This window comes from Artemia sp. Qi Xiang Cuo, chromosome 20 (genome assembly GCF_049724085.1).
Source record: "Artemia sp. Qi Xiang Cuo chromosome 20, ASM4972408v1, whole genome shotgun sequence".
Taxonomy (NCBI): Eukaryota; Metazoa; Arthropoda; class Branchiopoda; order Anostraca; family Artemiidae; genus Artemia; species Artemia sp. Qi Xiang Cuo.
The window spans coordinates 13,401,202-13,427,216 of NC_142813.1; the positions used below are offsets into that span (position 1 = coordinate 13,401,202).

The 26,015-nt window shown below is 35.3% G+C and overlaps 1 protein-coding gene across 1 annotated transcript; it reads left to right on the top strand.

Moving 5' to 3' along the window:
- The first annotated feature begins 3,145 nt into the window (after positions 1 to 3,145).
- Positions 3,146 to 25,205, top strand: Calr (calreticulin). Its single transcript, XM_089105794.1, has 8 exons — positions 3,146 to 3,331; positions 7,170 to 7,274; positions 9,777 to 9,980; positions 11,494 to 11,798; positions 17,812 to 17,967; positions 19,666 to 19,830; positions 22,770 to 22,952; positions 24,972 to 25,205. Exons 1-8 carry the CDS (start codon positions 3,247 to 3,249, stop codon positions 24,996 to 24,998), a joined length of 1,230 nt encoding a protein of 409 aa, XP_088961920.1. The 5' UTR covers positions 3,146 to 3,246; the 3' UTR covers positions 24,999 to 25,205.
- The last annotated feature ends 810 nt before the right edge of the window (positions 25,206 to 26,015 follow it).

The window sequence follows — 26,015 nt, forward strand, 5'->3', positions numbered from 1 at the left end:
TATGGGGGTGGGACGATTTCTGCTCGAGGGAATTTACTACGGTGAAAATTTTCTGTGAGAAGGAAAGTTTCCAAGGGTCAACTTTTCAGGGGAAATTTTACACTGAGGGAATTTACCACAATTCCTGTACGAAACTTTTTATTTGTATTACTTTAATCTTTGCCGACTGAAATTAACACGTGGAGATGTTCTTAGGGAAATATTCAGTGGGGTCAGGATTGTCTGAAGGGGTTTTCCAGGGTCGGCGATATTCCATGGGAGAAATTCTCCATCTGGGAAATTTTCCACGGGAGCTACTTTCAACTAGGGGTGGGAGAATTTCGGGGAAATCTTTTTCATGTAGGAAGAAGGGGCCCAACATGAATTGAAAAACGATCGGAAATTACAGTCTTTTTCAATTGAAAGTATGCCAAGGAGAGTTTTTCAGGAAATGGCTGTCAGTTCCAAAATTTACCTGTTGCTTACGAATATTTTTTGTTATTGGATTCGTAAGAAATTTTCCTAAGGGATTTTCAGCGATGATGGAGTTGTTTTTGAAAAAATTTCCGGGGGGAACATTTTATTTGGGAGGAATTTTACTTTGAGAAATTTTCTGTGAGGGGAGTGAAGCTAGATTTTTTGACATTATTTAAAAAACAATCAGAAATTAAAAAATAAAAAAACAAGTTTTTTCAACTGAAAGGAAGGAATAATATTCAAACTTAAAACGAGCAGAAATTATTCCGTATATTAGGGGATTTGTCCTTTCCTCAACACCTTGTTCTTTACGTTAAGGTTTGACTTTTTGTCCAAATTCTTTAAGGACGACTCCTAAAACACAATGGCCGTTTAGTTAGAATACAAAGCTTTTTTAAAAGTTGTAAAATACTTTGGCATAGAGCGAGGTATTTATGAGGGGCAAGCCCCCTCATTTACATAATTTTTCTGATCGTTTTAAGTTTTTTATTGTTTCTCCTTACTTTCAGTTGAAAAAACTTTTTTTTTTAAATTAATTCCCCACGGAGCCAACCGTGCCTCGCCAAAATACATTAAAAAGGGAAATGTGTAGATTGGAGGAAAAAAAATTCTCCTGCTATTACTGCAAACTGCTCTTTGCATATCAAAGCTGCTTAAAGTCAAAACAGCATTAAAAAAGCCGTACCATTTTTGATTATAGTTGCTTCAAGGGTCATTCCTCATTGAGGAACGACACATGACAAACAAGTTAAATCAACACTCCACAAAGTTTTTTGGTGAATAATTGTTAAAATTTTAGGCCAAATCCTAGTACTATCACAGGCTTGTCTGTAATCGCAGCATATTTTACCTGATCAAGGACCTGATCAGACTGAGGGGAGAAAAGCATTGCCCCTTAGATTAGAAATTTCCAATTTTGTTGCCAAAATTGAAAAGAAGTGATCGCAGGGAGTCTTGCGTAACTTTTAAAAATTTCCAGACGAACTTGCCCCGAAGCAACCACAGCAAGTGGTGAATAAATGATCACCCAATGGTGATCGAATCTAGTAGGTACATTTTAAATCCACAACTGATCTGGAGCAAGTTGGTATGTGTTGACGCAAAGGTGATAAAAAACAGATGCAGTATATGACGCAAATCAAACTTAGCTATTATAGTCAATGAAAATCATGGCCTTCAATCAATGGCTCAGTATAAAGTTTGAAACTACTACTGCTACTAACAACTCACAGCAGCCCCTCACGAAACCGCATAAGGCCAGTACAGCTACACTCGCTCATCCTCCATCCAAATCTATTTAAAACTTCTCTCTTTCCATCTTCAAGAGAAGTTCCAATTTTCTTTAAATTCTTTCTTGCGACCTCTTTCCATTCCATTTGGAGACGACCTGCTTTTTGTGTGACCTTAGATGGATGGCCAACCAGGATGATGTATGGAAATCTGTCATCATTCATCGGCGAAACGTATACTAGCCATGTCAACCTTTGTTTCGTCATAGCCATAAAAAGTGGGATAGGACCATATTTTTCGTACAGCTAACTGATTGAAATGTCGTCAGTCAAAACTTTGAAATATTCTATTATAAACTTACCAAAAGTATATAGGGCGAAAAGGTATAAAAAAACAAACAGAAAAAACAACGTATAGCGTAGACTTTTTTGTGAGCTAGAGTAGTGACATTTTGTCCCTTTCTCCCAAACAAAATCATGTCTCTCCCTCCCTAAAAAAAATAACAGCTTTTCCTTTCAGCTCAAGTTCAACCTAATCCCCAGCCGCAGGACAATACAGAGTAAAATTATATAGCTTTTTCTTTTTATAGCAAATATAGGGAACGTATGAAGTCTCTTTGAACTGTATGCAACAGTTGCGTCATGCCAAATTAAGGATGAATGTAAGGACACTGAAAATTGAGTAACAGAAATATGTAATATATACTTAATCGGCAATTAATATCAAGCTAGTATGCATCAAAATACATAATCCAAAGATCAGGAAGAAAGATAAACAAATCCATGACAAGAATTCATTGGGTGCAACAAAACCAAAAATCAAGCTCTCATTTTATTTTGAGACTATTGCAGAATTTTTAACCATGTAACTCATTTTTTTTTCACAAAAGCACATCTGTTGTTTTTATTTGAGGCAGTTAAAAACCGAAAAAAGGTCTTCATGTCAGAAAAGTAATACATTTCCTTATAGCTACAAAAGTGTGTATCTGCTTTGTATTTTGATCGTGCTGGCAGCTACTACCCACTCTCTATTGTTTGCACTCTTTGCCTAAAGGTTATAATGCATACTAGAAATTCTAGAAAAGTTCAGACTAGGCAGCGGCGACAAAAAACTCATTCAAATAAAGCCTCATATTAATGTTATGACGTCTTGAAGTAGGAAACTAAAGAATGGAGGATAGACTTCGTTAAAATTGCATGTAATACCTTAATCATTCCTAACTTTTTTACTTTATTTTAGTCTAAGTCTAAGGGGGATAGGACCATCCATTTCTAAAGTACTAAAACTGACTTTATTTTAGTAGTGCAAATGTGTGCCATTTTTGTAAACCACAAGTGTTTCCAAGATGTTTATAATTGCCATCTGTATTCTAATAATAAAAGCTACAATACAGACTTCCCGTGGTCTTCTCTCATTGGTTGAGCATTGACCAATCAGCGACGTTCATGTGGCTGGCTTCGAAATTTTTCTAATCTTTGATAGTTCTAGATAGTTTTATTTTAAAGTGGGATACAGAAGGAAATACAGTTAAACCGTTATTATATCCTGAAAGTATTTGCCATGAAGGCTTTTATACCAATTTTAATTGGTCTTTTTGCCAATGTAACTGCCAAAATCTATTTCGAAGAAAGATTTGATGATGGAGGTAAGTGAAATCAATAGGCTAGGTAATTTTAGAAAAAAAAAATTAGCCTACAGACCTGAGTTGGGCTATGCCTATTGGGGTATAGGGGCACATATATATATATATTTGCACATTAGGGGGGGGGGGGGGTAAAGCATAGCATATATTAAATGTGTAACCTAGATACCTCCCCCCACCTAAGCCCCAAAAACCAATAGTTCAAATATTGTAATTCAATGACAAACCATGGCTTGCAATCCAATTCTTGGTAAATTTTTACCAAATCATAGGCCTATTATTGACTTATGATTAAAGTGAATATACCACTTGATGCCTTTTTTTATGCTCTTTCCAAATATAATAGGCCTAATCATTTTTGTCAGAAATGAATAGCCTATTACCACCACCCCTATATACCCAATTCAGGGTATATATTTGCACATTAGGGGGTGGGATAAAGTTTAAACTTACCTCCCATTTACATCAGAAATAAAATTTGCCCCCCCCCCGAATGTGCAAATATATACCTTGAATTGGGATATATAGCCTAGGGGTGGATGTAAAATTCATTTCTGACAAAAATGATTATTATATTTGGAAAGAGCATAAAAAAGGCATCAATTGGTATATTCACTTTATTTGTAAGTCAATAGCCTAATATGATTTGGTAAAAATTTACCCAATTCTCTATTGACAAATAGCCTACCCATTTGACTAATTTTCCTTTAGCACAATATATTGCATGGGTACCAGCTAATGCATAAGTACCAATTCTAGTAGGCTATTGGGGCTTCAGGCTATCTTGGAAGGTATTTCAGTGAATGAAATTTTTAGAATAGAATCTAGGGACAAAATATAGGCTATCCTGGGAAGGGACTTCCAAGCTATTATGTTACCTTTTTCTTATTTATAGGACTTAGAAGATTGCAAACACTGTTGTATCAGGTCCTATACCTATCTGAATTTTGACAAAAAAAAATTTACCCTAATTTTGAGTCTTTCATCTCTTATATCAGTTTTAATTATTCCCTATTTAAAAGTGGACTGGGCTGTTTCCAAGTATAGTTACCTGTGAATTAGGAATTTTTGTATGGTGTTACACAGTGACATGCTGTAAGAGAGATACAATTGAAGCCTACTTGGTGACTGTGACAACAAGGTAGGTATGGCCCATGATAGCCATTCCTCAGTGGTTCAAAGCTGACATCACCACACAACAGCTACTTTAGATGGATTATATGAGATAGTTGTGTGTGAGAAGCAGCATCAGCCTCCCAGCAAGACACTTGTATGACAAGGTTGGCATCAGTTGTTAATTGAATAGGATAGACAGTCCCACTCATGTCTCCATGACTTTGATCAGTGGTGTAATTTTGTCTAAATCCTGGGGTGGGGGACAAAGTTGGAGCCAGTTTTACCAGGTCAAGTGAAAATGACAAAGAAAATTAAAAAAATGAGGCATATAGTAAGGCAAAGAAATACTGTAGAAAACTGACCTGTTTCTGTGGATGCTTGAATTATGTAGACTTATCTTAGTTTTCACAAGATTTATTATCTTAGTTTCCCCCAATGCTCCATAGCAAATTACACCCCTATTTGTGATTCCATTCTTTGTCAAGTCTGGACTTAAAGGATACAGCTGTGGGTGCAATCACTATTTAAGCTTGAAGACTATTTGAGTTCTTCACAATGTGCTTAGTATTTACAGGACGTTTGACCACTTCTGTGAGTAACCTCTTATATGTTGGTGGCTTGTATGTTGGGTAAAAAGGGGGCTATTTGGTTGTAAAATATAAATGTAGGCCAGCATCTTGTCACCACAGTGGCATCTGGAAACAAGTGGTAGCAACTGCAGGCACTCCAGAAACTTGTTGTAAGGGTTAGATAATTTTGAAGACCACACTGCATTTCCATGATGATAAATAAAAGTTCAAATAAGGATAAATCCTTTTTTAATAATCAGTGTTTCACAAACAGTGATAGAAATTCACAAAGATGCCAGATATTTCAGTCACATATGCAGTGACCATCATCAGTAGTAAAACTTTTGATGATGGTCACTGTATATGTGACCAAAATCTCTGGTATTTTTTTGTGAATTTCTGTCACTGTTTGTGAAACACTGTCTATTAAAAGGATTTTATTCTTATTTGAACTTTTATTTATTGTTGTAAGGGAGATCATGTAGGCCAGCTATGCACTATGTGGCATGTCCCTAAACTCTCTCAATTAGGCTAGTATCATTCTTATAGGAAGGGGAGGTGAGACGTCCACTGAAATCCAAAACAGGCCTGATTATATCCTTATAGAGAGCAGGTAGTAATAGTGCATTTGAGGATACCAAGGCTTGAATTTGTTCTTAAGACTCCTTGTTGCCAGTGGCCATGGAACTTGAGCTGTTCACCTATCAGTACTCCTAGATCTCTTTCTTTGGGACTTGTCTTAAGTACTGAGTTTGACTGTGAATTTTGGATCAAACATTTTGCAGTGGTGACAGGGGTTGTTGCTACCAAAATAAAGGACACTTCACTTGATGTGTTGAACTCAAGTAGCCAATCTTGTGGCCATTTTTGGACTTTGAAGAAGGATGCTGCAGGCTTTGTTGATTTGTAGGTCCAGACAACTTGAAGTCATCATCATAGAAAGTTATGTTGTTTTTTATTCCATAGAGTAAACATTGTCACAATTGGCTGAGTAGAGTCAAACTTATCATGTCCAAAGGGACTCCTTTATCCAAGTGACCTGTTATGATGTTGTATGTTTTGAGGAAGTTGGTCTCAACCAGTTTCCCTGGTTGAAAGCAGTGCTTGTGAGAGAACATAAGGTAAAGGTAATACTGCAGTGTAATCCAGTAAATTTGGAAACAATTCCTTTATTAAAATAGGGACAAGAGAGGCACACTAGGCTACATGATGCCTTCTTTTGTGCTCTTTTCAATATACTAATCAGTTATAAATCTAATTTAAAGCCCTTAAATGGAACCTAAAATGTCACCTAAGTCCTGTTACTGCTCAACAAGGGTAGTAACAACAAGTAGTAATTGCCTAACTCAGCTATTTTCCAAGATACCAAAAGGGGAATCATTTGTAATTTTACTGTAAATATCAGCACAGACCACACTCCATTCTATTTATAGATGGACAAATTAAATTCCTAAAAACTAAAATCTCCCACAAAACAAGGAAAGTCAACTCTAATTGCTCCTAAACATACTCAATTCTGTCTGTGTTTGGCACCTGGATCCCACTTTTATCCTTTACTGGTGCCCTTGCCTCATGTTTTCTGCCATGAAAGTTCTTAGTATGAAATATTATGTTTCCTTTGGATAAGGAATTCATGCTAAATCCTGCAGTTAATCTTCCATCTTCTCAACAGATTCCTCTTCACTTTTGTATTTCAACATAAAATAAATTATCAGCTTCTCTAATGTTACTCTAACTTGCCTCATACGTATAAAAAGAAATTGTGAAGAACTTTTTTGTTCTGTTATCAGCAATAGAACATTGTTACTGGTGTTGACAAACTGTCTCTCTCTCCCAAAAGAACCTCATTGTCTATATTTTTTACAAGGAAAATTAGAAAAAAAAATCCAATCTAAATATTTTCAAACATCCTTTTAAAAAAAAATTTAAGACCTTTTTTACCATTTGATAAAAAAGCTGTGAGAAAATTAATATTTTTTTATTTTGTATGTCTGTGTGCAACCTTGTTTTGTACTAATGAATCCATAAGTTTAAAAGCACCAAACTTCTGACCAATTTGGTCAGGTTGTTTATATTTAATTACTTTCTGTGCTACTTTGTATCTTGAGTTTTGCTCTTTTTAATTTTTTTCAGCAATTTTATTTTTCATTTTTTAGATGCTTGGGAACAGAGATGGGTTGCTTCTACACACAAAGGAGATCAGGCAGGGAAGTTTGTTTTAAGTCATGGCAAATTCTTTGGGGATGAGGAAAAAGATAAAGGTGAGTCTTGAGTGTTTCACATTTTTCCTGGGCTGTATGCTAGTCCCTGTTTCAAGGCATAATTTTACTGTATTTTAAAGAATAATTTTTCAAATATTGAAAATTTTGTAATATTCTGCTTGGACAAAGTAACCAATTTCCTGAATTAAAGGGTTTTCACCAGGCAGAATTTATTTCTTTTCAATAATGAACATGTAAGCTATTTTTAATATCATGCTAGCTCAATTATTGACCAGTGATCTGGTCGCAATCTTTAATATTGATACTTTTTTATAGTGTTTTTACAGCCTTTATGTGTTTATGTGGCTTATGTGAAAGCCTATATAGAAATATATAGGTTCCAATCATATACAGTTATGTGAGCTAAGCTTTTTATTTGATGTATTTAAAAACTTCAAAGTAAAAAAAAACATGTTTGCCCAATTCGAAATTCCTTTATAAGCTTATTCTAAATTTTTTATATGTATCTGGCTGTTGTCAGTTCCAAGTCTGCAAAGAAGGATTGGTGGGCAGTGGGCTTGGAATATACCCCCAGAACCAGGGTGGAAACTCCCTGGGGAAATACAGCCTACAAAAGAAATGTCAAAAAAGAAAATAGCTGGAATTCTCTTTTGATGACAACTTTTGCAGCAGGTAATGTCAATCTCCTAGCAATATGCACAGAGACGCTTCAGCAATACCTCAACCAACATAGAGATGCTGCCAAACCTATTGACCTCAAAATTAATGCAAAAAAAAAACAAAACAAAAAATATGGCCAACACTGGATCTCCACTTAATCTACAATGTGAAAACCAGACCATGACCATTGAGCAAATTATTGAGTACAAGTATTTAGGTAGCACCATTCTCAGCTAAAGTTCCTATGATAAAAGAAGTCAAGCTCAGAATCGGCCAGGCAAATGCATCTTTTAGTAAAGTGACCCAAATTTGGCATAGTCAGCATTACTTTGTCCAAATCAAGCTGAGACCGTTCAACAGCAATTTCCTCTTGACACCTAGCTATGGTTCCAAAACCTGGTACTTGGACCAACATCCTGAATGGAAACTCACCATGTTTGAAAATATGTATATGTAAGGCACATTTGAGATATCCACTGTACCCCAAAAATTACTTAAGTTATAAAATACCAGAAGTGAAGATACCTCAGGCATGTGATTCACGTGTCCAATAATTTACTGCCAAAGGTTGTCCTGTAGTGGCACCCAAGAGGTATCAGAAGAAGGGGACGCCCCAAAAACGGATTACAAAGCAGCTACCAAACTGACACCTAAAATCTGTCAGACTTCAATCTGAATGGGAGGATGCCTAGATTGCCGCAATAATGACGGATGACTGCCAATACGTTTTGGGTGCCCTAACTACCTCTGGAGGCACAGGAATGTCTTAGGTGTAAGTTATCTGGCAAACCCCTTAAAAGAGGTTAAGAACTGGTTTTTCTATCATTCTCTAGGGACCTTGATCACCACTAAAGAAACAATGCTTATTTTCGGGCATGACAATACTTCAAAATAAGGGGTATCTCTAGGAGGATCTTAAGGGGTTACACAAAAATATGCAAGTCCTGCTTCAAAAACATCATCCAAATTTACAGAACATGGTTGCAGCGAAGTAGACACCCATCAGTATTTAAAACCAAAAATATGAATCATTTCCAAAAAATAATGATCACCATGTGGCTTGAAATTTATGAAGTGTTCAATTGAGGTTATCTATCTGCTGAATTAAATGCATTTATCAAGCTGTGTCCTTTGAAAGCTGCTAGAACTGCCTGTATTAAATTTCACCATATTATTAAAATAGACCCCAAGATCCTTAACTACCTCTGATGTGCTAATAAATTGTGAATTGGTACATTATGGGTATTCAGAGTAATCAGATATGGGTAATCAGTTATGTACATGTAATTTACCTAACTAATCTTTTCAATGCTGGCAAACATTGGATTTTTATGTCTCTGTCCACACAAAGCTTCAACATTCAGCTGTAATGTTTCATTTTCAGTTCAAGTTTCTATTTTTCCTTACAGCTTCATTATCTTCTGCAAGACCCTTGATATTAGATTACCATACTTTATTATGCCTGTTGAAGCAATTATAAATATGCAAAACAAAACAGGGTCAAATCAACTTTCCCATTTTTTTTTCGGGGGGGGGGGGTCAAAAGCTCCCACCTTTTGGTCAGGTTGTGCATCTGGATCCACAGATGTTTTGGCAGCTCCTCTAGATTGATCTTGGTTGAAGGGTCTCCTCCTTTCTCTGCAGGTATGGTAGCATGGTAAGTTTAAAAGGGCTTTACACTGGATTTTTTTTGAAGATGTCCTTTTTGTTTATAAAAACTTTGAAATTGGAGGGAATTTTGAGCTTCAAGCTTTTTCTTTGTGTTTTAAAATTCATCTTTCAAACAAGAGCTTGTAATTCAGCATTAAGCGATTGTCTTTTTGCTATTTTTCAGGGATATGAACTTCCTAATTTATTTTTTAACAAATAATTTTTTTGAAGGTATTCAAACATCCCAAGACGCACGGTTTTATGGCTTATCAGCCAGATTTGAGTCGATGTCAAATAAGGACAAGCCACTTGTTGTCCAGTTCACAGTGAAACACGAGCAAAATATTGACTGTGGTGGTGGATATGTCAAGCTTTTTGATTCAAGTCTTGACCAGAAAGACATGCATGGGGATTCACCATATTTGATTATGTTTGGTGAGCAAATTATTCTTCTTTCGAAGCTTAGAACTTCACCATTTTTGTTCCTCTTTACTCTATTTTACACAATTTTAGATCTTATAATCTTCATTAGTTTTTGTGTTCATGCTCTCATTATTTTTTTCTACTCATGGCTGTGGACATGGCTTGTCAAACAAAAATACACTAACAATGTAAAAAAAATATGAGTGGGAAGTACTATTTAAAACATTGGAAGCTTCAAAATGCTTTAATATGTAAGCGAATTGATTTATTTATAATCAGTCGAAAACGCGTTTTTCAAAAAGAAGAAATGAATTTTTTTCTTTTCAAAACGTGTTTTTAAATTTTTGGTTGTTACGGGCTATAGTTCATTCTTTACTTAGTTACGGTGAATAATGCAACTATGGTCGATCTGTTTGGACTGACATCTTACTAACTATTAACTACTATATATATACCTATGATATAAAAGCTACAGGTTATAGTTGAACTAATATTTAAAATGTTGTAGAAATAAGGGACTATGAAACCTGATTAGGTATAGGTGTAGACGAATTAAAAATTGATATCAGATTTTCATGATTTGCCCTTGTTGAATTCTGCTTTTGTGGTCAAAATTTTGAAAATCCATATGGTCAAAAGTAAATAAGTGGGAAGAAATAATTTGGCATGACAAATTTCTGAAGCATTAGGTTGCCAAATAAGACTTTCTGTCCGACACATTACGGGGTATAGCCAAATATATTGCATGTTTTTAGAAGTAGAAACACTGACCAATTTTCCCAGTAGAAGGATGGTAAGTAGGAATTTATTTTTTATTTCGAAATTCCTTAGTAAATTAATAAAAATGTTTCAGAAAACTAACACAGCGTCTATTATCTTTAACTCAGTTATATTTCCCCAACAGGGGCGCATTCAGGATTTTTGTTTGGGGGGGGGGCTACAATAAAAAATACATCAAAAAGTTGTTTATATCTACATTTTTGTTATGTTTTAAGACTGCTGTTCCAAGTTTATTGTAAATATCGATCCATTAAGATATTATTTGAAAAAAACTACGTTTTCTAAAGAGTTAAAGAGGCTGAGTTACAAGGTCGAACCTTAAAACGTACAGGGATTAGGAGGCACAGTTGGGGGGCTGCCGCCCCCAAACCCCCCGCTTTCGCAGCCTGTAAATAAAAAAAAAAAGTTTTTTAAAGTGAAAGTAAGGAGCGACATTAAATCTTAAAACGATCAGAAATTATTCCGTATATGAAGGGGGCTGTGCCCTCATCAACGCCTCGCTCTTTACGCTAAAGTTTGACTTTCTCACAACTCTTTTTTTAAAAAATAAAAACTTTAGCGTAAAGAGCGAGGCGTTGAGGAGGGCACAGCCTCTTTATAGAGGCACAAGTGTGGTTCCTTGATGCAAGTTATGGTTTTGATGCTTAAAAGTGGTGATTTTGACACAAAATACAGAATTATACTTTTCTTTTTGTTGCTGAAAATTCCATGTCTATTAAAGTTTTTACTAGTTTGGTTTTATTAGGTCCTGATATATGTGGTCCGGCCAATAAAAAGGTTCATGCCATCTTTAACTACAAAGGAAAGAATTTGCTGACCAAGAAAGAAATCAGATGCAAAGACGATGTTTATACCCATCTGTATACGTTAATAGTCAAGCCAGACCATACATATGAAGTTCTAATTGATAACGAACTTGCTGAAAGTGGGGAATTGGAAGCCGATTGGGATTTTCTTCCACCAAAGAAAATTAAGGATCCAAATGCTCAAAAACCAGAAGATTGGGATGATCGGGCTAAGATTGATGACCCCAGTGACACCAAGCCAGAGGTAAGTTTTTTTTGAACAGAATACTGAATGCAGATGAAGGATGATATGACATTTTGTGGAGATACGAAAGGCGTTATGTGACATACAGTAAAAAATGAGCAATATATCTATTCTACTGAAATCAGGCCCGCCCAATCGATTGCTTTAATCAGAATGCACTTATCTCCTTTTGTTCTCCAGGTTTTCTCAATTTTATAATCCACTCAAAACGCCGTTGTACCAGTTTTTCAGACCGAAAAGCGAATTGCACGACTCTTCCACAGCCACAAAGATTGACGCATAAGGGCCACCATGAGATGGCCAGAAAGGCACGATTGGAGCTCGAGAGAGATATGGGGGAAAATTTTCCAAAACAATTTTTTGCTTATTCTGAACATTTTGGAAAATTTCATGTAACGTCTTTTGTATTTCCAAAGCGGATATTGCCAAAGTTTGAGGGTTACCATATAGATCTTATGGTAGAGGCGCCACCGTGCTGGGTAAAGAATGTAAAGCCTCGAAACCCGTTAAGGCCGGTTGTATTCTTCTGATGAGCCATAACTGGAATGTTTTACTTGTAAATATTTTGCTAGATTAAAGGTGCTTTTGCGGGTAAATTTACATCGACTTACATTTATTGATGACAACTTTGCATGTATTTGGACTTTTCTATTTGGTTGATGGTTTGGGTATACTGTTTGGTCCTAGGTAGTTGGATGGATGTGTATGGTGAGAGCCTCGTTCAAGTGCACATTTGTCTAAATTGCTGGATTAGGACTACAGTTTTTTTTTTTTTTTTTTTTTTTTTTTTTTTTTTTTTTTTTTTTTTGACGGGTATCTGTTCCTCCCAAAGAAGTGAAGCTCCATGTGAATAGCAGGTTTGAAAAGATCTAGATATACACTGTTTTTTATATCCATATGTGCCATTCGAAACAATAAAGGTAATGGGATCTTTATACATTAATGCGGATGCACAGAGTCGTGAAATTTAGGGGAGATTCAAGGAATATTCCTTACCGGGATTAAGGAGGGGGGGGGCATATCTCACTTTTCGATGAGGTTTATATGATTCTTGTTTGTTTGGTTTTAGCTGTTTCAGGACTGGCCTAAGTAAAAGAGGTATTGTGAAGACTTTTGAAAATAGGGGTGGATGCGGAATCAGGTGTCTCTGACTTTGATGAAGGTTTTATGATGCATGATTGTTTGGTTTAACTGTTTCAAAACGTTTAGGTAAATCGAATAAGAAAGTCCTGAAAACTAGAAAATAACTGAAAGAGACTACTAAATTATAATGCAACAACAAAGAAAAGTAAAAAAAAAAATCACTGTCCAATGTTGAAAAGAAAATTCAGACAAAATAAGAATGAAATATTTAGCTTTTTCTATATAAGAATATATTCTAATCTAACGGTAAAAAAAAACAATGAAAAGGGAAATACCCTAGCTTCAGTTTCATCAATTGAACTTTTCTGCTTTTCAGTATTATTGAGCTTGCTCAAAATTAATGACATTTAAAGGCCCAATTTAGGCGATAAAAAAAAATCTTAATAGACAAGGGAAAAACCTAATAATCTTTATGTCGATCTATATGTATAGGCCTATATATGTCTTATTTGCTTTTATCTTATTTATACAGTTTTGTATCACAGTTTAGAAACTAAAATGATGATAAACTACCGTTATAAAGTTGCACCTGCTAGGAAAGGGCTCACAAATGTCAGCAAGGAAAAGGGAATCCCCCGCCCCAAGGGAAAGCTAATGACCAAATGTAAGGTACTGTAGCTAGATGAGCGGTCCGAAAACTTTTGGGAGGAAAGGGGTGTCTCTTTTCTAAGCCAAAATATCTAGATGTCAGGAATTTCCACTTTATCAAGTTGTTTTTGGAGTACAGGGGTCCGGTTACTTCTTAGAGAGAGCAGAAGGGAAAAAAAGACGAAATCAGTGCAAAATCTGATTACTTCTTTGGAAACCTGTAAGATCTTGATTTAGATAGTGACAGTTTATACCATACCAATGGTTCTAATAAATTGATTCATTTTGACCCATTTGACAGAGTAGCATATCACTTCTCTAACATATAACCCGTAGCTTGGGACGTACGCGGGGGGACCCGGCCCTCCTCCCTGACATACAAGATTTCTTAAGTTTGTAAGCATTTCTTATTTAAATTATCAAATGATTCCTCTTTATTTTTGCCCCTTCCCGCTCCGCCCACAAAATAAGTTCCGGCGTAAGGGCCTGTCTAGCTTCTTTTTTTCAGAATATATTTGTCATCGTATAAGTCTTTAAAAATAAGCGCACAAAGTCAAAGAAATTGGTTATTTTGCAAAAAAAAAATTAATTCTATTATTGTAAATTTTTTGGTTAGCTGGTGGAAATTATGTTGAATGATATAGAAAATTCTCCAGAGTGTTAACCTTTTCTTAATGCTTTGCTGGAATGTCTTTTTCCTTCATTATGCAAAGGTTTCCTATAGTCTGCATTTTTCCCCTTGGAAACGGCAGTTTTATATTTATTTAGAGCTTTAGTATCATTTACTAACTTGAGGCACATAAATGGCTTCTGATTGGAAATTCCTTAGGGTCATTGATTATTTACAAGCCGCTTCTGGCTATTTGCAGAAAGTGGTTGTTTAATATTTTTTTTTTTGATGGTTCTTCATCACTTCATCACATTAAGTCCTCCATTCCACCCTATCAAGGCTCCACTGTTTACTCCTCCCCATGGACTTCTTACTTCCTTGAAATATTTCCTGACTTCTTCTCACCTCATTCGATGATGTTCGTTCAGCTAAAGCTGGAATGTCAAAAAGAACCATTTTTGATAATCCTTTGTCCGTAATGCGTAATCTAACCATTTTAGCCTGTTCTTCATTGTAGACCTAGACAATGGATTTTTCAGTTTTATTTTTCTATTATTGAAAAACGTCTTTTCTTGTTCTCATTGGAAAGATTTTAGGAAAAAAGAAAAATTTGTCTTTAAGAATTTTTTTTTCTCGTTGTCTTTCCCCCTTGAATTTTAGATATTTTTGAAGTTATTTAATACAAGTGGGGAGGGGGAGGTTTAGGAAAGTTGAGGATTTTTCAGGAATTCTTCTATGCTGTTTTGCACTGCAAAACAGCAGTTGGATTGAACCTTTGATAATTTTTACAGCTTTTTGTTTAACATAGAATCTTTCAAACGAGTACTTTGAAATACTCTACCCTAAATCTAATACTCTGCAAGAAACAATACCCTTAATGTACTATTTTTTGTAACCTTCTTCTTGTTCAAGAAGATACATTTTATCTTATTATTTGAGACCCTTTATACCTGAAAATTCCTTCATAAACCAAATGTTATAGGGTCAAGAGAGCCAATTTGGATTTTCCCGAATTGGTGTCAAGAAAATTGCGTTCTCCGAAATTTCCTTGAGAATCATTGTTAATATTTCGTGTTAACGACTGCATATTTACGAATGTTAGTTTTCGGTAAGATTTCAGTGAAGTTAATTTTCTTTCCGGAAATTTGGGGATAGTAGAAGCTCTCGTTATTGGGGTTTTCGATTTTAAACCCCTCTGAAATGTTAACTGTCAAATTTTTTTGGGCTGTCAGTGTAATATAAAATTAAAGATGTGATATATAATGTAATTTTAAAAGCAAAATTATTAAAAATAGTTATTTTCTTTTTTGCTGTAACAAATAGTGTCAAACGTCTTTGCGCGGTAAAAATTAATTGGAATTGGTATATGGGACCCAAAAACGAACCAGGTCAAATAACTTCTCTCTTGAATGCCTTGAATAATTTTATAAAATAAATGTTAGCGATGATCTTGTTGATAGGGTGGGACCGCCGCTACTTTTCTGTTTTTCTTTGCAAACTCACCGGGGGCCAGTTTCCCGAGTGTCAGGGCAGGGATTCATCCTTTAGTGAAAAGGGATTTCCTGAGTTATTGCTGGAATTTAGGAAAATAAGTTGATCTCTTTCGGAATCTTTGCGATTTTGGACCGCATTTTAGTTTGTGATTTTAAGTGGAAATCTGTTAATGATTTAAAATTTAAGATTTTGAGTCATTTTCCTCAATTACTTATCAGCTGTAATTTTTTTGATTGAGATATTATATTTTTAATGTTTTTTTTACATTTGTCAGGGAACCAGCCAACGAAATTATAACATCACAGCCTTCAACAAGCTAAAGAAGGTTAAAGAATTGGTTGCTGAAAACGAATATAGGCGGGCGCAACGAAAATTTTGTGTGCCAAAGGAGATATCGCCAAATTTGCATAATCGATGACGTCATCAGCTGTATTTTCTGTTTGTCGACCTAGATGAGAGGTTTGAACTTAGAATGTGTAATAGAATAATATACCGAGAGAGAAAAGGAAAAAATGATGACCACAATCATATCTAGCTTCCCAGTATGCACAGTCTTATTCCATACTGCACTATCCCATGCAGTATTCCATACTGCACTATCCCATGCAGTATTCCATACTGCACAGTATTAAAACATACCTAAGTGGTGACACCAGAGACCAACTTTCCTATACTTGCATTAGTTATGTTCAAAGGAGGAGGAAAAGAGCGATTTGGGCTGCACAGGAAGGTGACAACACCTTTGCAACTCAATTCCGTTAGTGGTATCAAAACAGAAGCCACTTGGAATAAATTAAAGTGCACAGATATTGAATCCTAGCCTCAATAGAAGTAGGTCCAAAATAAAAAATTAGCTGCAGAAATAGTCACACTTTCCGGCACAAGCACATAAACATCACAAAATCGAGGAAGGCATCTACAGTTCTGGGTGCACTTTTTGCTACACTCACAAAAGTGTTGTGAATATCCCGACGCAAACGCTCGAAACAACAGGAACAACATCTTGTCCAAAATATTGCCATCCATAACTCAATTGGCTTGGCAGACATAGTCTTGCGATCAATGAGGCATTCCAGATTACAAGCTCATAGTAAGAACGCTTACAATGTTCCACAAACGCCCCCGCTGTAGGAGGCAACACTTCCAGCTCTTTCTTAGAGGGTACAAGTGTACTCGAAAATCACTGAGAGAAAACTGATTTGGATCCCTTCCATAAGCGCCGATTACCAGCTTCCTTGCAACATCTTGGAAGGAGAACATACTGGCTCCGTGAAGGTTTTCGTCTCTCAACTTCTGTATTGCACACTGAATCTCCATGTACAGACGTCTCTTCTTGGCGGACGCTAAGAATGTTCGTCTTTCTTTGGAGAAAACGTAACTCGTTGTGTCACACCCCGGAGTACAGTGAATGAACGCCAGGGAGTTCAACATTTGCTTCTCCGTTCTCTGGAACAAAATATCAATTGGGACATTATAATTTAGAAACTTCACGAGGAGATGAGGCAAACATCCTCCCGAGGAAAACTATTAAGGAGACGAGGAAAATGGTCCACTAGTATTACAACTACATCAATATCATTAGAACAAATAGTCACCCCTTTCAAAGACAAAGTGATGACATTGACGTTCGTGCAATGAGATCGCATTGCTAGGTAGCGCTCCCGTATAATTTCTGCTAGCGGCATAAGTGTAGCACAAGAGGGTGTTCGAGCGTTGAAAGATCTGGGCCACATGGAGGAGTTAGGGGGGGGGGAGAACTTGCAAAATGCTTAGTATTGCAGAGTATAGCTTTTTCACGTAATGTCGATCAGTTGAAGAACTCGTAAATTCTTAATGCTTGCAGCTGCAAATTAAAGCAAGGTAAATATGAAAAGTGAAATTAGTGGTATTGGATCTGAAACTGCACTCATGGAGAAATATTCTACAAAAAAAATGCTCAAAAAAGCTCCCGATAATAAAAATATACCCAATCTTCGTTTTTTCCTATTTCTGCAGATACGGCCTTTTTGCCATTGGCGCAAGGAATTTTGAATGCGCCACCACATATTCGTTTTCAGCGCTTGTTTCTTCCCTAGATTCCATATTCAAACCTTCTTTAGCTCGTTAAAGCCTGACAACTATTTTCTAGCGATCTTTCTCAATCGTGGGACTTAGACTAATACATGAAATATTTTCTAGGACTGGGACAAGCCGCAATTTATTCCTGATCCAGAAGACAAAAAACCTGAAGATTGGGATGATGAAATGGACGGCGAATGGGAACCCCGTCAAATTGACAACCCTGAGTACAAAGGTGACTGGAAACCAGCACAAATTGACAACCCAGACTACAAGGTTCGTCTTTAAGGAAATATTTGTTTCTCGTTGCGTCTTCTCCTTAAGTTTTAGATATCTTTGAAGTTATTTGTCGTCAGGAATATAAGTGGGGAGGGGGAGGTTAAGGAAAGTAGAAGATTTTTCAGGCATTCTTCTATGCTGTTTTGCACTGTAAAATATGTTTTACTGGCGTTTAGTTTCTTCTAGTAATTACCCTGTTCCCTGCTTAATTTCCCCTGTCCCCTGTATCAGAACTTATTTTAGAACCGGTCATGTTTCTTGTTTCAAGTGGGAACTTCCCGGATCATTCAAATAGGGACTATAGTGGATTCCTGTGTTCACTTTCATTTCTTTTGCTTATCTATTAAATCGGAATAAAAAACAGGCTTGTAGTTTCATTCATAGTTTGTTTTGAATTTTATCGAAGTAAAAACTTATCTGTAACTTATACTGATTAATAAATCCAAAGTAACTGACCTGAAGTAACCCGAAGAGTCAGTATCTGAAGATTAGTATATATATTGTAAGCAATAAGGTCTAGGTTAGGTCTTAGAATAGTTCTGTTTTTCTTGCTTATGAAAAGTGCCTATTTCTATTCTTATTGACTTATTTGTTTTTCTTTTTTTGGAAGGTAGTGAGTCGGCACAGATTCCATATATTCAGGATGCTACATTGCTTCTGGGAGGGGGGGGGTATATGAAACTAGTAGAGCTGCTTTTTTTTGCGATAAACGTAGAAGGGAATGCATAAATAACTTACAAGTCTTTCTATGAATGAAAGTATATGATATACTACATTTTAAAAAGGCAAAAATTCTGTAGATTTTGAGAGCTAAATAAGACTCAAGGGAACGGGTTGAACCCCTTCTATGGTAGGTACGTTATCTGGTAGAACTTGTTTAGTCTACGGGGATAGATTATAAATCGTAAGTTTTGTAAAATTGACACATGACATCTTTTGAATTACGATGCCAAACTGCTTGTAACATATAGATTCTATTGATGCAATACTTAATAATAAATTTAACATTTAAACTTGCCAATTTTAGTACTTAGGCTAGTAGTACAAATTCACAAATTTTTATCTTGGGGGAAGGAAGTAGATTTGCCAAACCAGGGAAATTAGGCTACGCATTCTGGCCAAACCAGAATACCTGTTACCATAAAAGTGAATTAACTAAGTTACATTCCTAAAGTGCCAAAAAGGATTACAAAATAAGGGACGAACGAATTTTGATATCGATCTATCTTGAGTTTCAGGGGCTCTAATTTCAGTTTTGACCTAGTTCGGGCACTCATTGCAGCATACGGTGCTGAGGTAAGGCAAGCAACATTTTCACAAAAGACAGGCTTTGTTAAGCGCAATATCCAAGGCGGTAGTGCCGTTCACATTCGCCACTTGCTGACAATGCAGAATCCTAAATGAGCCATCAGATGGCAATGCCGTAATGCATTTGTGGCAATCTTCCCCTTGCTAGTTCCAAGCACCGCCATCTTCTATCCCCTGCAGAGTGAAAACTAGGAAGAAGAGCAAACTAGTGCCAGTTCATTTCAGAACGGGTTTAACAGTTTGTTCCTGCTGTTTTTACTAGTGCCTTTAATTAAATGCTTGCGGACTAGGATTATAAAAATAGATTCTCATCAAGGGAGGATGTAAGTACGAGTCGCTCTCCTAAGGATGCTCGAGTTCAAATTGTTAAATGATTTGATATTTTAGGGACCATGGATCCACCCAGAAATCGATAATCCTGACTACAACCCCGATGCTGACATGGGTAAATATGACGACATCAGTATCATCGGATTGGATTTATGGCAAGTCAAATCTGGTACCATTTTTGATAATTTCTTGGTTGGCGATGATCCAGCTGAAGCCAAAAAAGTAAGTTGACTGCATTCATTAAATTAATTAAATTTATTTTATTTAAATGAAATTGTTTAATTCTATTATTAATTTTATATGCAAATTTTGTAAAATAAAATTAAATGAAGTTACTTTAAATAAAATTAAAAAAGCTCAAATAAAAATAAAAATTAAATTATTTAGAAAATAATAAAGATTAAGGAAAAAGATGAGAAACAGCCAAAAATAGAAAATTACAAGTTAAAACGAATGTATTTTTATTCTCGATAAAAGTTTAAGTAAATTGATTGAAATTATTGAATTTTATTTTTAATTTTATTCATAACTTTTGTAAAATAAAATTTGTTTAGCAAAATAAGATGAAGTTACGTTGAATAAAACTTAAAAAAAAGTACAAAATAAAAAAATTAAATTAATTTAGAAAGAAGATGAGAAATACAACCAAAAAAATTAATATGTAAAAAATAATGTATTTTATTTTCGATAAAAGGGGTATAAAAAAGGCAAGGAAAGGGTATGCAAAACAATAAAGAAAAAGAAGTAAGGGCCGGTGGTATGAACATTTGTGTTTTGAAATAAAATGTATAATAGAAAAACAGAATAATTTTCCCTGCGTCGCTTTATTGCCTCAATAATAATAATAAAGATGGTTTAGAGAGACTTATGAACTAATTCTGAAGCAGTAAATATCGATTTGTTGTAAAGTCAAATGGTATAGACTGTGAACCTTTCGGAAGCCAGTTTGACGCAGTCAACTTAACGCATTTGTAGAAACATTTGATTGGCTCTTAACTTTAAACAGTTACAAGGACCTCTTCAAAAACAAGGATTAAAATCAAAGGGAAAAAAATAGTAGGAACATTTTTCTATAATAGTAAAAAAAATTTAAGAAGTCAATATGAGAAACTTCTTTCTAGAGGTGTTCGTACTAACGTATTCTTAAGAAAACTCCATTCTTTTTTTTTATTAATGATATGTGATTTAAAATAAATTTTTCTCCTGTCTTCGTTTTACAGTAAATAATTTCTGAAACCAAATTGATGACCATACGAGAAAAGGTAAGAAAACATAAAAAACGAATAATTCTCAGCCAGTGAACAAATGAAGAAAAACACAATATTTCGACCGAAGTCTCCCCTCAGTTGTCAGTGCAAAAAAAACAAAAAACAATGAAAAGTAATTGCGAGACTACAAAAAAATAGAAAGACACGCTCCAAGATCAAAAATAAAAGACACTTCTGAGGTGACTCTTCTCGTATTTTTTTTTTGTTTTTTTGTCTTTTTATTTGTTTCGCGGGCTTTTATCTCCTTTTTTGCACTTAGGACAGCTGAGCCGAAGTCTCGGCTGAAATATTTGCACTTCGCTTTCTTTTTTTCACTGGCTGTGAATTACCGTTTTTCTTCTATTGATTTGATCAAACATGCCTCTCCTCTCTTCTGTGCTGGGAGCAGGCCGAGTAAGTGACGTGGCTGAAAAATGCATATAAGGTCATGCATGCTTATATTTTGTTGAGTTCGCGTTCTGAAATAAAAAAGTGAATTATAATTACAAAACAGCTAATTACAGTGATGGGAAGCAAGGAAGTTATCTGTAGCCTTGGTTTTTAATTATAAACAGGTGTATTAGGAATGGGGGGGGGGGGGGGAGAAAGAGATAGCTAGTGTGCACAACATAAAATTGAGAGGTTAGGAAAATACTGCCAGTACTTAGTGGAGGAGTTGAAGCCACATTTTGTAGTTGAAAAAAATATGCTACATGAGGATTAAAAAAAGTGAATCGTGAGCGAAGTTAGACGAAGAGGTTAGGAAAATACTAACGTTGGCTAGTGGAGGTGTCGAAGCCACTGCATATGATTCACTGAGAGCATTTTATGAAATATATGCTACAGGGGGTCTTAAAAAAGCGTGAATTATGCCAGCAATTTTTTTTTTGAAGTTATACATGCTTTATAGTAGATTTTTTCTTTCAAATTTACATCGTGAATAATTGATTTATTCAATTATTGATTGATAATTGATAATGATAATTGATGAATAATTGATTTATACACCCTAACTTCTTTTGACCTCTAAAATGATTGATTGTTTCAAGCCTAGATTGGGGTTCTCCCAACGACTCGATAGGAACTTTCCTATCATATTTACCTGTCAAACAAAATTGTTTATTCATTCTTATCCTTACCTCTTGCAATGATTGAAATCATTCATCTCAGCTTTCAGATCTTCTATAGATGGGGGTTTTCCCTGAGACTTTAAACCTACCCGGCGTTCAACATAACTTATCCCAATCTATTGCAATCAGCTATATCGAAGGCCGGGTAGGTTTTGTATGCATATTCTTGTTCTCAGGAATAAGATGTTACATGTTCGGGTACTTGTATGAAGTATGCCCTACCGCTCTAGTTGTTCATTCATTAACGCATTGCAGAACCGGTTTTATTTTTATTAGTTTCTTTCAGCTTAGCGTAGATCGAGACAAGACAAAGAGAAGTGACAGAATGGATGGAAAATATATAATTTGGGCTATATATTTGCACGTTGGGGGGGGGGAGTAGTATTGGACAGTGTGAGGTTAGAAAACACTTCTTACTACATAATATGCAGAATAATTGTACCTAACACATTAGGCATGTAGATTCGCTATACTTTATCCCCCCCCCCCACCTAATGTGCAAATATATAGCCCAAGTTTGTTTTTAAAATATTATATTGTTATCATACTTAGGTATATTTCATTAGGACTGAGCGTCAGAAAAACATATTAGAAGAATATTAGGCATACAAGTACCCATGTTCGTGCTTTTATCAACACGAACTTGATTTTTTTTGTCTTCGCAAAGTGTGTTGATTCGAGTTTCATATTGTCTTTGCCGAGGGAGAACTGTTAGAAACTGTTCTTTCTTTTGATTATTAACGGTAATCCTGGACGAAGTTAATGGTGAACATTTGTTTTGTAGATTGGTGATGAGTTATGGAAAAATACAAGCAAAGCAGAACGAGCAATGAAAGATAAACAGGACGAAGAAGAAAGGAAAAAGATGGAAGAAGAGGAGAAAAGTAAGAAAGCCGACGAGGAGGATGAAGAAGAAGACGAAGACTTGGACAAAGAAGATTCAGAAAAAGAAGACGAACCGGCTGAAGTAATTTTATAATCGATTTCTCCTAAGGGCTGGAAAGATGTAGCTTTTGTTAAGCTTACAACTTTATCTTGTGAATGCGCTCGTATTTGAATTAACATTTTTAACTCTGTTGAAACACCTATTACAGGGGTAAAGTTTATTATTTCATAGTAGATAGCTTGATGAAGGGTTAACTGTCATAGTACACCAGATCGAAGCTGCGGAATTTTTCGAGTACTGATTCCCAAAATTTTCTGATACTTAATATTTTTTAGTACGTTCGATAAGCAATTTTATTAATTCTTTTATTAGTGAAAACGTTTAATAGAAACTATGAACTAAATCCAGCGGACTTTGTTTTTCTTAGCTCTTAAAAGATTTTATTATGGGTAGTTTTTGTCAATTCTCATCAGAGTGGGTGGTTTATGTTTGAAAGAAATAAATTAAAATATCTTACTTCGTGTTCTAAATTGGAACTCCGGCATTATTAAAAAAAAGAAACGAAGCTATTGATGCTCCTCATTGTTAATTTGATTAAGTTGTTCATTGGTGGAAGCAGTGGCGGTTCTAGGCCTGAGCAGGGGGCGCCTATCCCTTCCTCCAATTTTTCTGACCTCCGACATTAATTTTATTTTATATGTTATGACCCTGTGGTATACCTTACCCCCTCCCCCCAGATTATGAGGCCTAAAACCGCTACTGAGTGAAAGTTTTTAATAGAGACTATTTGGCTTTGTTTTTCTTAGCTTTTAAAAGATTTTATTCAAGTTAGTTTTTTGGATTCTAACCAATCTGGGTGGTTTATATTTTAAAGAAAGATATTGGAATATTTCGCGTGTTCTAAATTGGAACTTGGACACTGTTGAAAAAAAACGAAGCTATTAATGCTTCACGCTATTAATTTTATTAGTTCGTTCATTGGTTGAAGTGTTTATTGTTATATATTTTACCTATTTTACTAAATGAACTAAATTAATTTTACTAAATTTTATTTAATTTTAATTAATTAATTAATTTAAAATAAATTTAATTAATTTTACTATTTTACTAAATGAACATTAACTAAATGAACTAAATATATAACAATGAACTAAATCCAATTGACTTGGTTTGCTTTCAGAATACTTTATTGAAATGACTTTTTTGGGGGATTATTCAATCTGGGAAAAAGAAATTGAAATATTTTACTTAGTGTCTTAATTGGAACTTGCGCACTATTATTGATGCTTCACAAGGTTTTGCCATAGAGACTTATCCACTTCGCTTTTTGGTTTGGAGACCTGAGGCTTGGGTCTAGCCACGCCTTTTTGGTGTCTCAAACCATCACCACCCAGTACGCCCCTCCTTAACCCTCGAATTAACACCCCTCCTTGTCCACCAAAAACTTTTAAAATGTATTTCATTTTCAATATTCTCTCAAATCTTTACTTTCATACCCTTAGCCTTAATAATTCTATAACACCTGAGGATTGGGTCTAGCCACGCCTTTTTGGTGTCTCAAACCATCACCACCCAGTACGCATTCAGGGATTAACATATATACACAAAAAAAAGTCGTCACTTTTTTTTCCTGTTTGCAGGCATTCACTTTGTTTTCTGAGAGAAACTGTTTGTCCCAATTCCATATATTTATTATACCTAATCAAGAAACAATTCATACGTCTCAGTACCACAGGTATAATTTTACCTAGTTAGGGAACGCCCAATCACAAAAAAGGTAGGGCTATCCCTCCCGCCTATGTGTGAAAAGGAAGCGAGTGAAGTCCTAGTATATAAAATTTTCCAAAGAGGGTATCAATAAACTGATGCATATTTGTGATTAGCTTTTTAATTTTGATTTTATTTATTTATTTTGCAAAATTTGGTACTTTTTGAGCAGACCCCCTCCAGACCAGACCCCCTCCTGCTGAAAAACAGGAAGTTTGGTATTGGTTAAGAAGCAGTCATAAGTATAATTTAAGTTTTTTTTCAGTTTTGGACTCTCTGTCAATGACTTTGCACAATTGCAAGGCAAAAATCAGTTTCTTCTTTTTTTTCTAGGAGTCCACCGAACACGATGAGTTGTAAGCTGCTGCCCCCTATAGATGTCGTTTTAGGTTATTTAAATAGCTGATGTTTAAGGTTCCATTGCTACAAGTTTCGAGAGACGCGTGTGTTGTGTGAAAAAGTCGAAGTTTTGTATACTTTTTTTCTACATTGAACATGATGGTATTTCAAGACAATATCAACATTGTCAGATTCCCTTTTTTTATGTGAATAAACAGGTTCACTCAATATTTTTGGGTTAATTTTTTCATAGAATAATAGTCGTGTTTGTTGTATAGTTTAACGATGAAGATGTCGCTGGATTCACATCCCGTTTTTGGAGGCGATTGACGTGACTTCCTTGCAAACCTCTATCTTAAGAAAAGAAATCAGTAGAACATTTCAACTTTGATGGATCCCTAGAAACACTAAATGGATTGTTACAAATTCCCTTGACTTGTAGGTACCATAGTTTTTATTTCTTATTTTTACAGGTGGAAAAAAGTCTTCTTTTTTTTACTTATACTACCCTGGTGTTTTTCTATTCCTTTCGGTCGGAAATGAAACAGTTGTAATGCTTAAGGCAATTTGCCAGTAGGCATTTCAAGTTTCTAAATTTAACTAAAAAGCCTTCGATTTTGACCTTTTTTTTCTATATTGTTAAAATGTAAATTTGAAAATAATTCAGTCTATATATATCCTTTGGTTTGGGCTTACCACTCAAAATAAATTTACACAAAAAGTATTTTCTGGGAATCCATTTTCCCCTGTATTTCCTAGTACAAGCAGTTTGTAATTGATAGCGCTCAAGTTAATAGAAACCGAAAACCCAGAATCAGCAGACAAATATTATCTTTAAAAAATCAAACAAAATTTTAGGAGACTCGGTTTATTTACAGGCATATTAGCCTAACAGAGGTGCCAGTGTTCAATTTTTCACATTTTTTTTTTTATTTCTTTTTTTCTGACAGAATATTTCGTTTCAGCTCGGGAGAAAAATTCCAGGCAGTCTTAAACCTATTCTCTGATTTCTTGGACAAGTTCTAAGTTCTCTGGAAC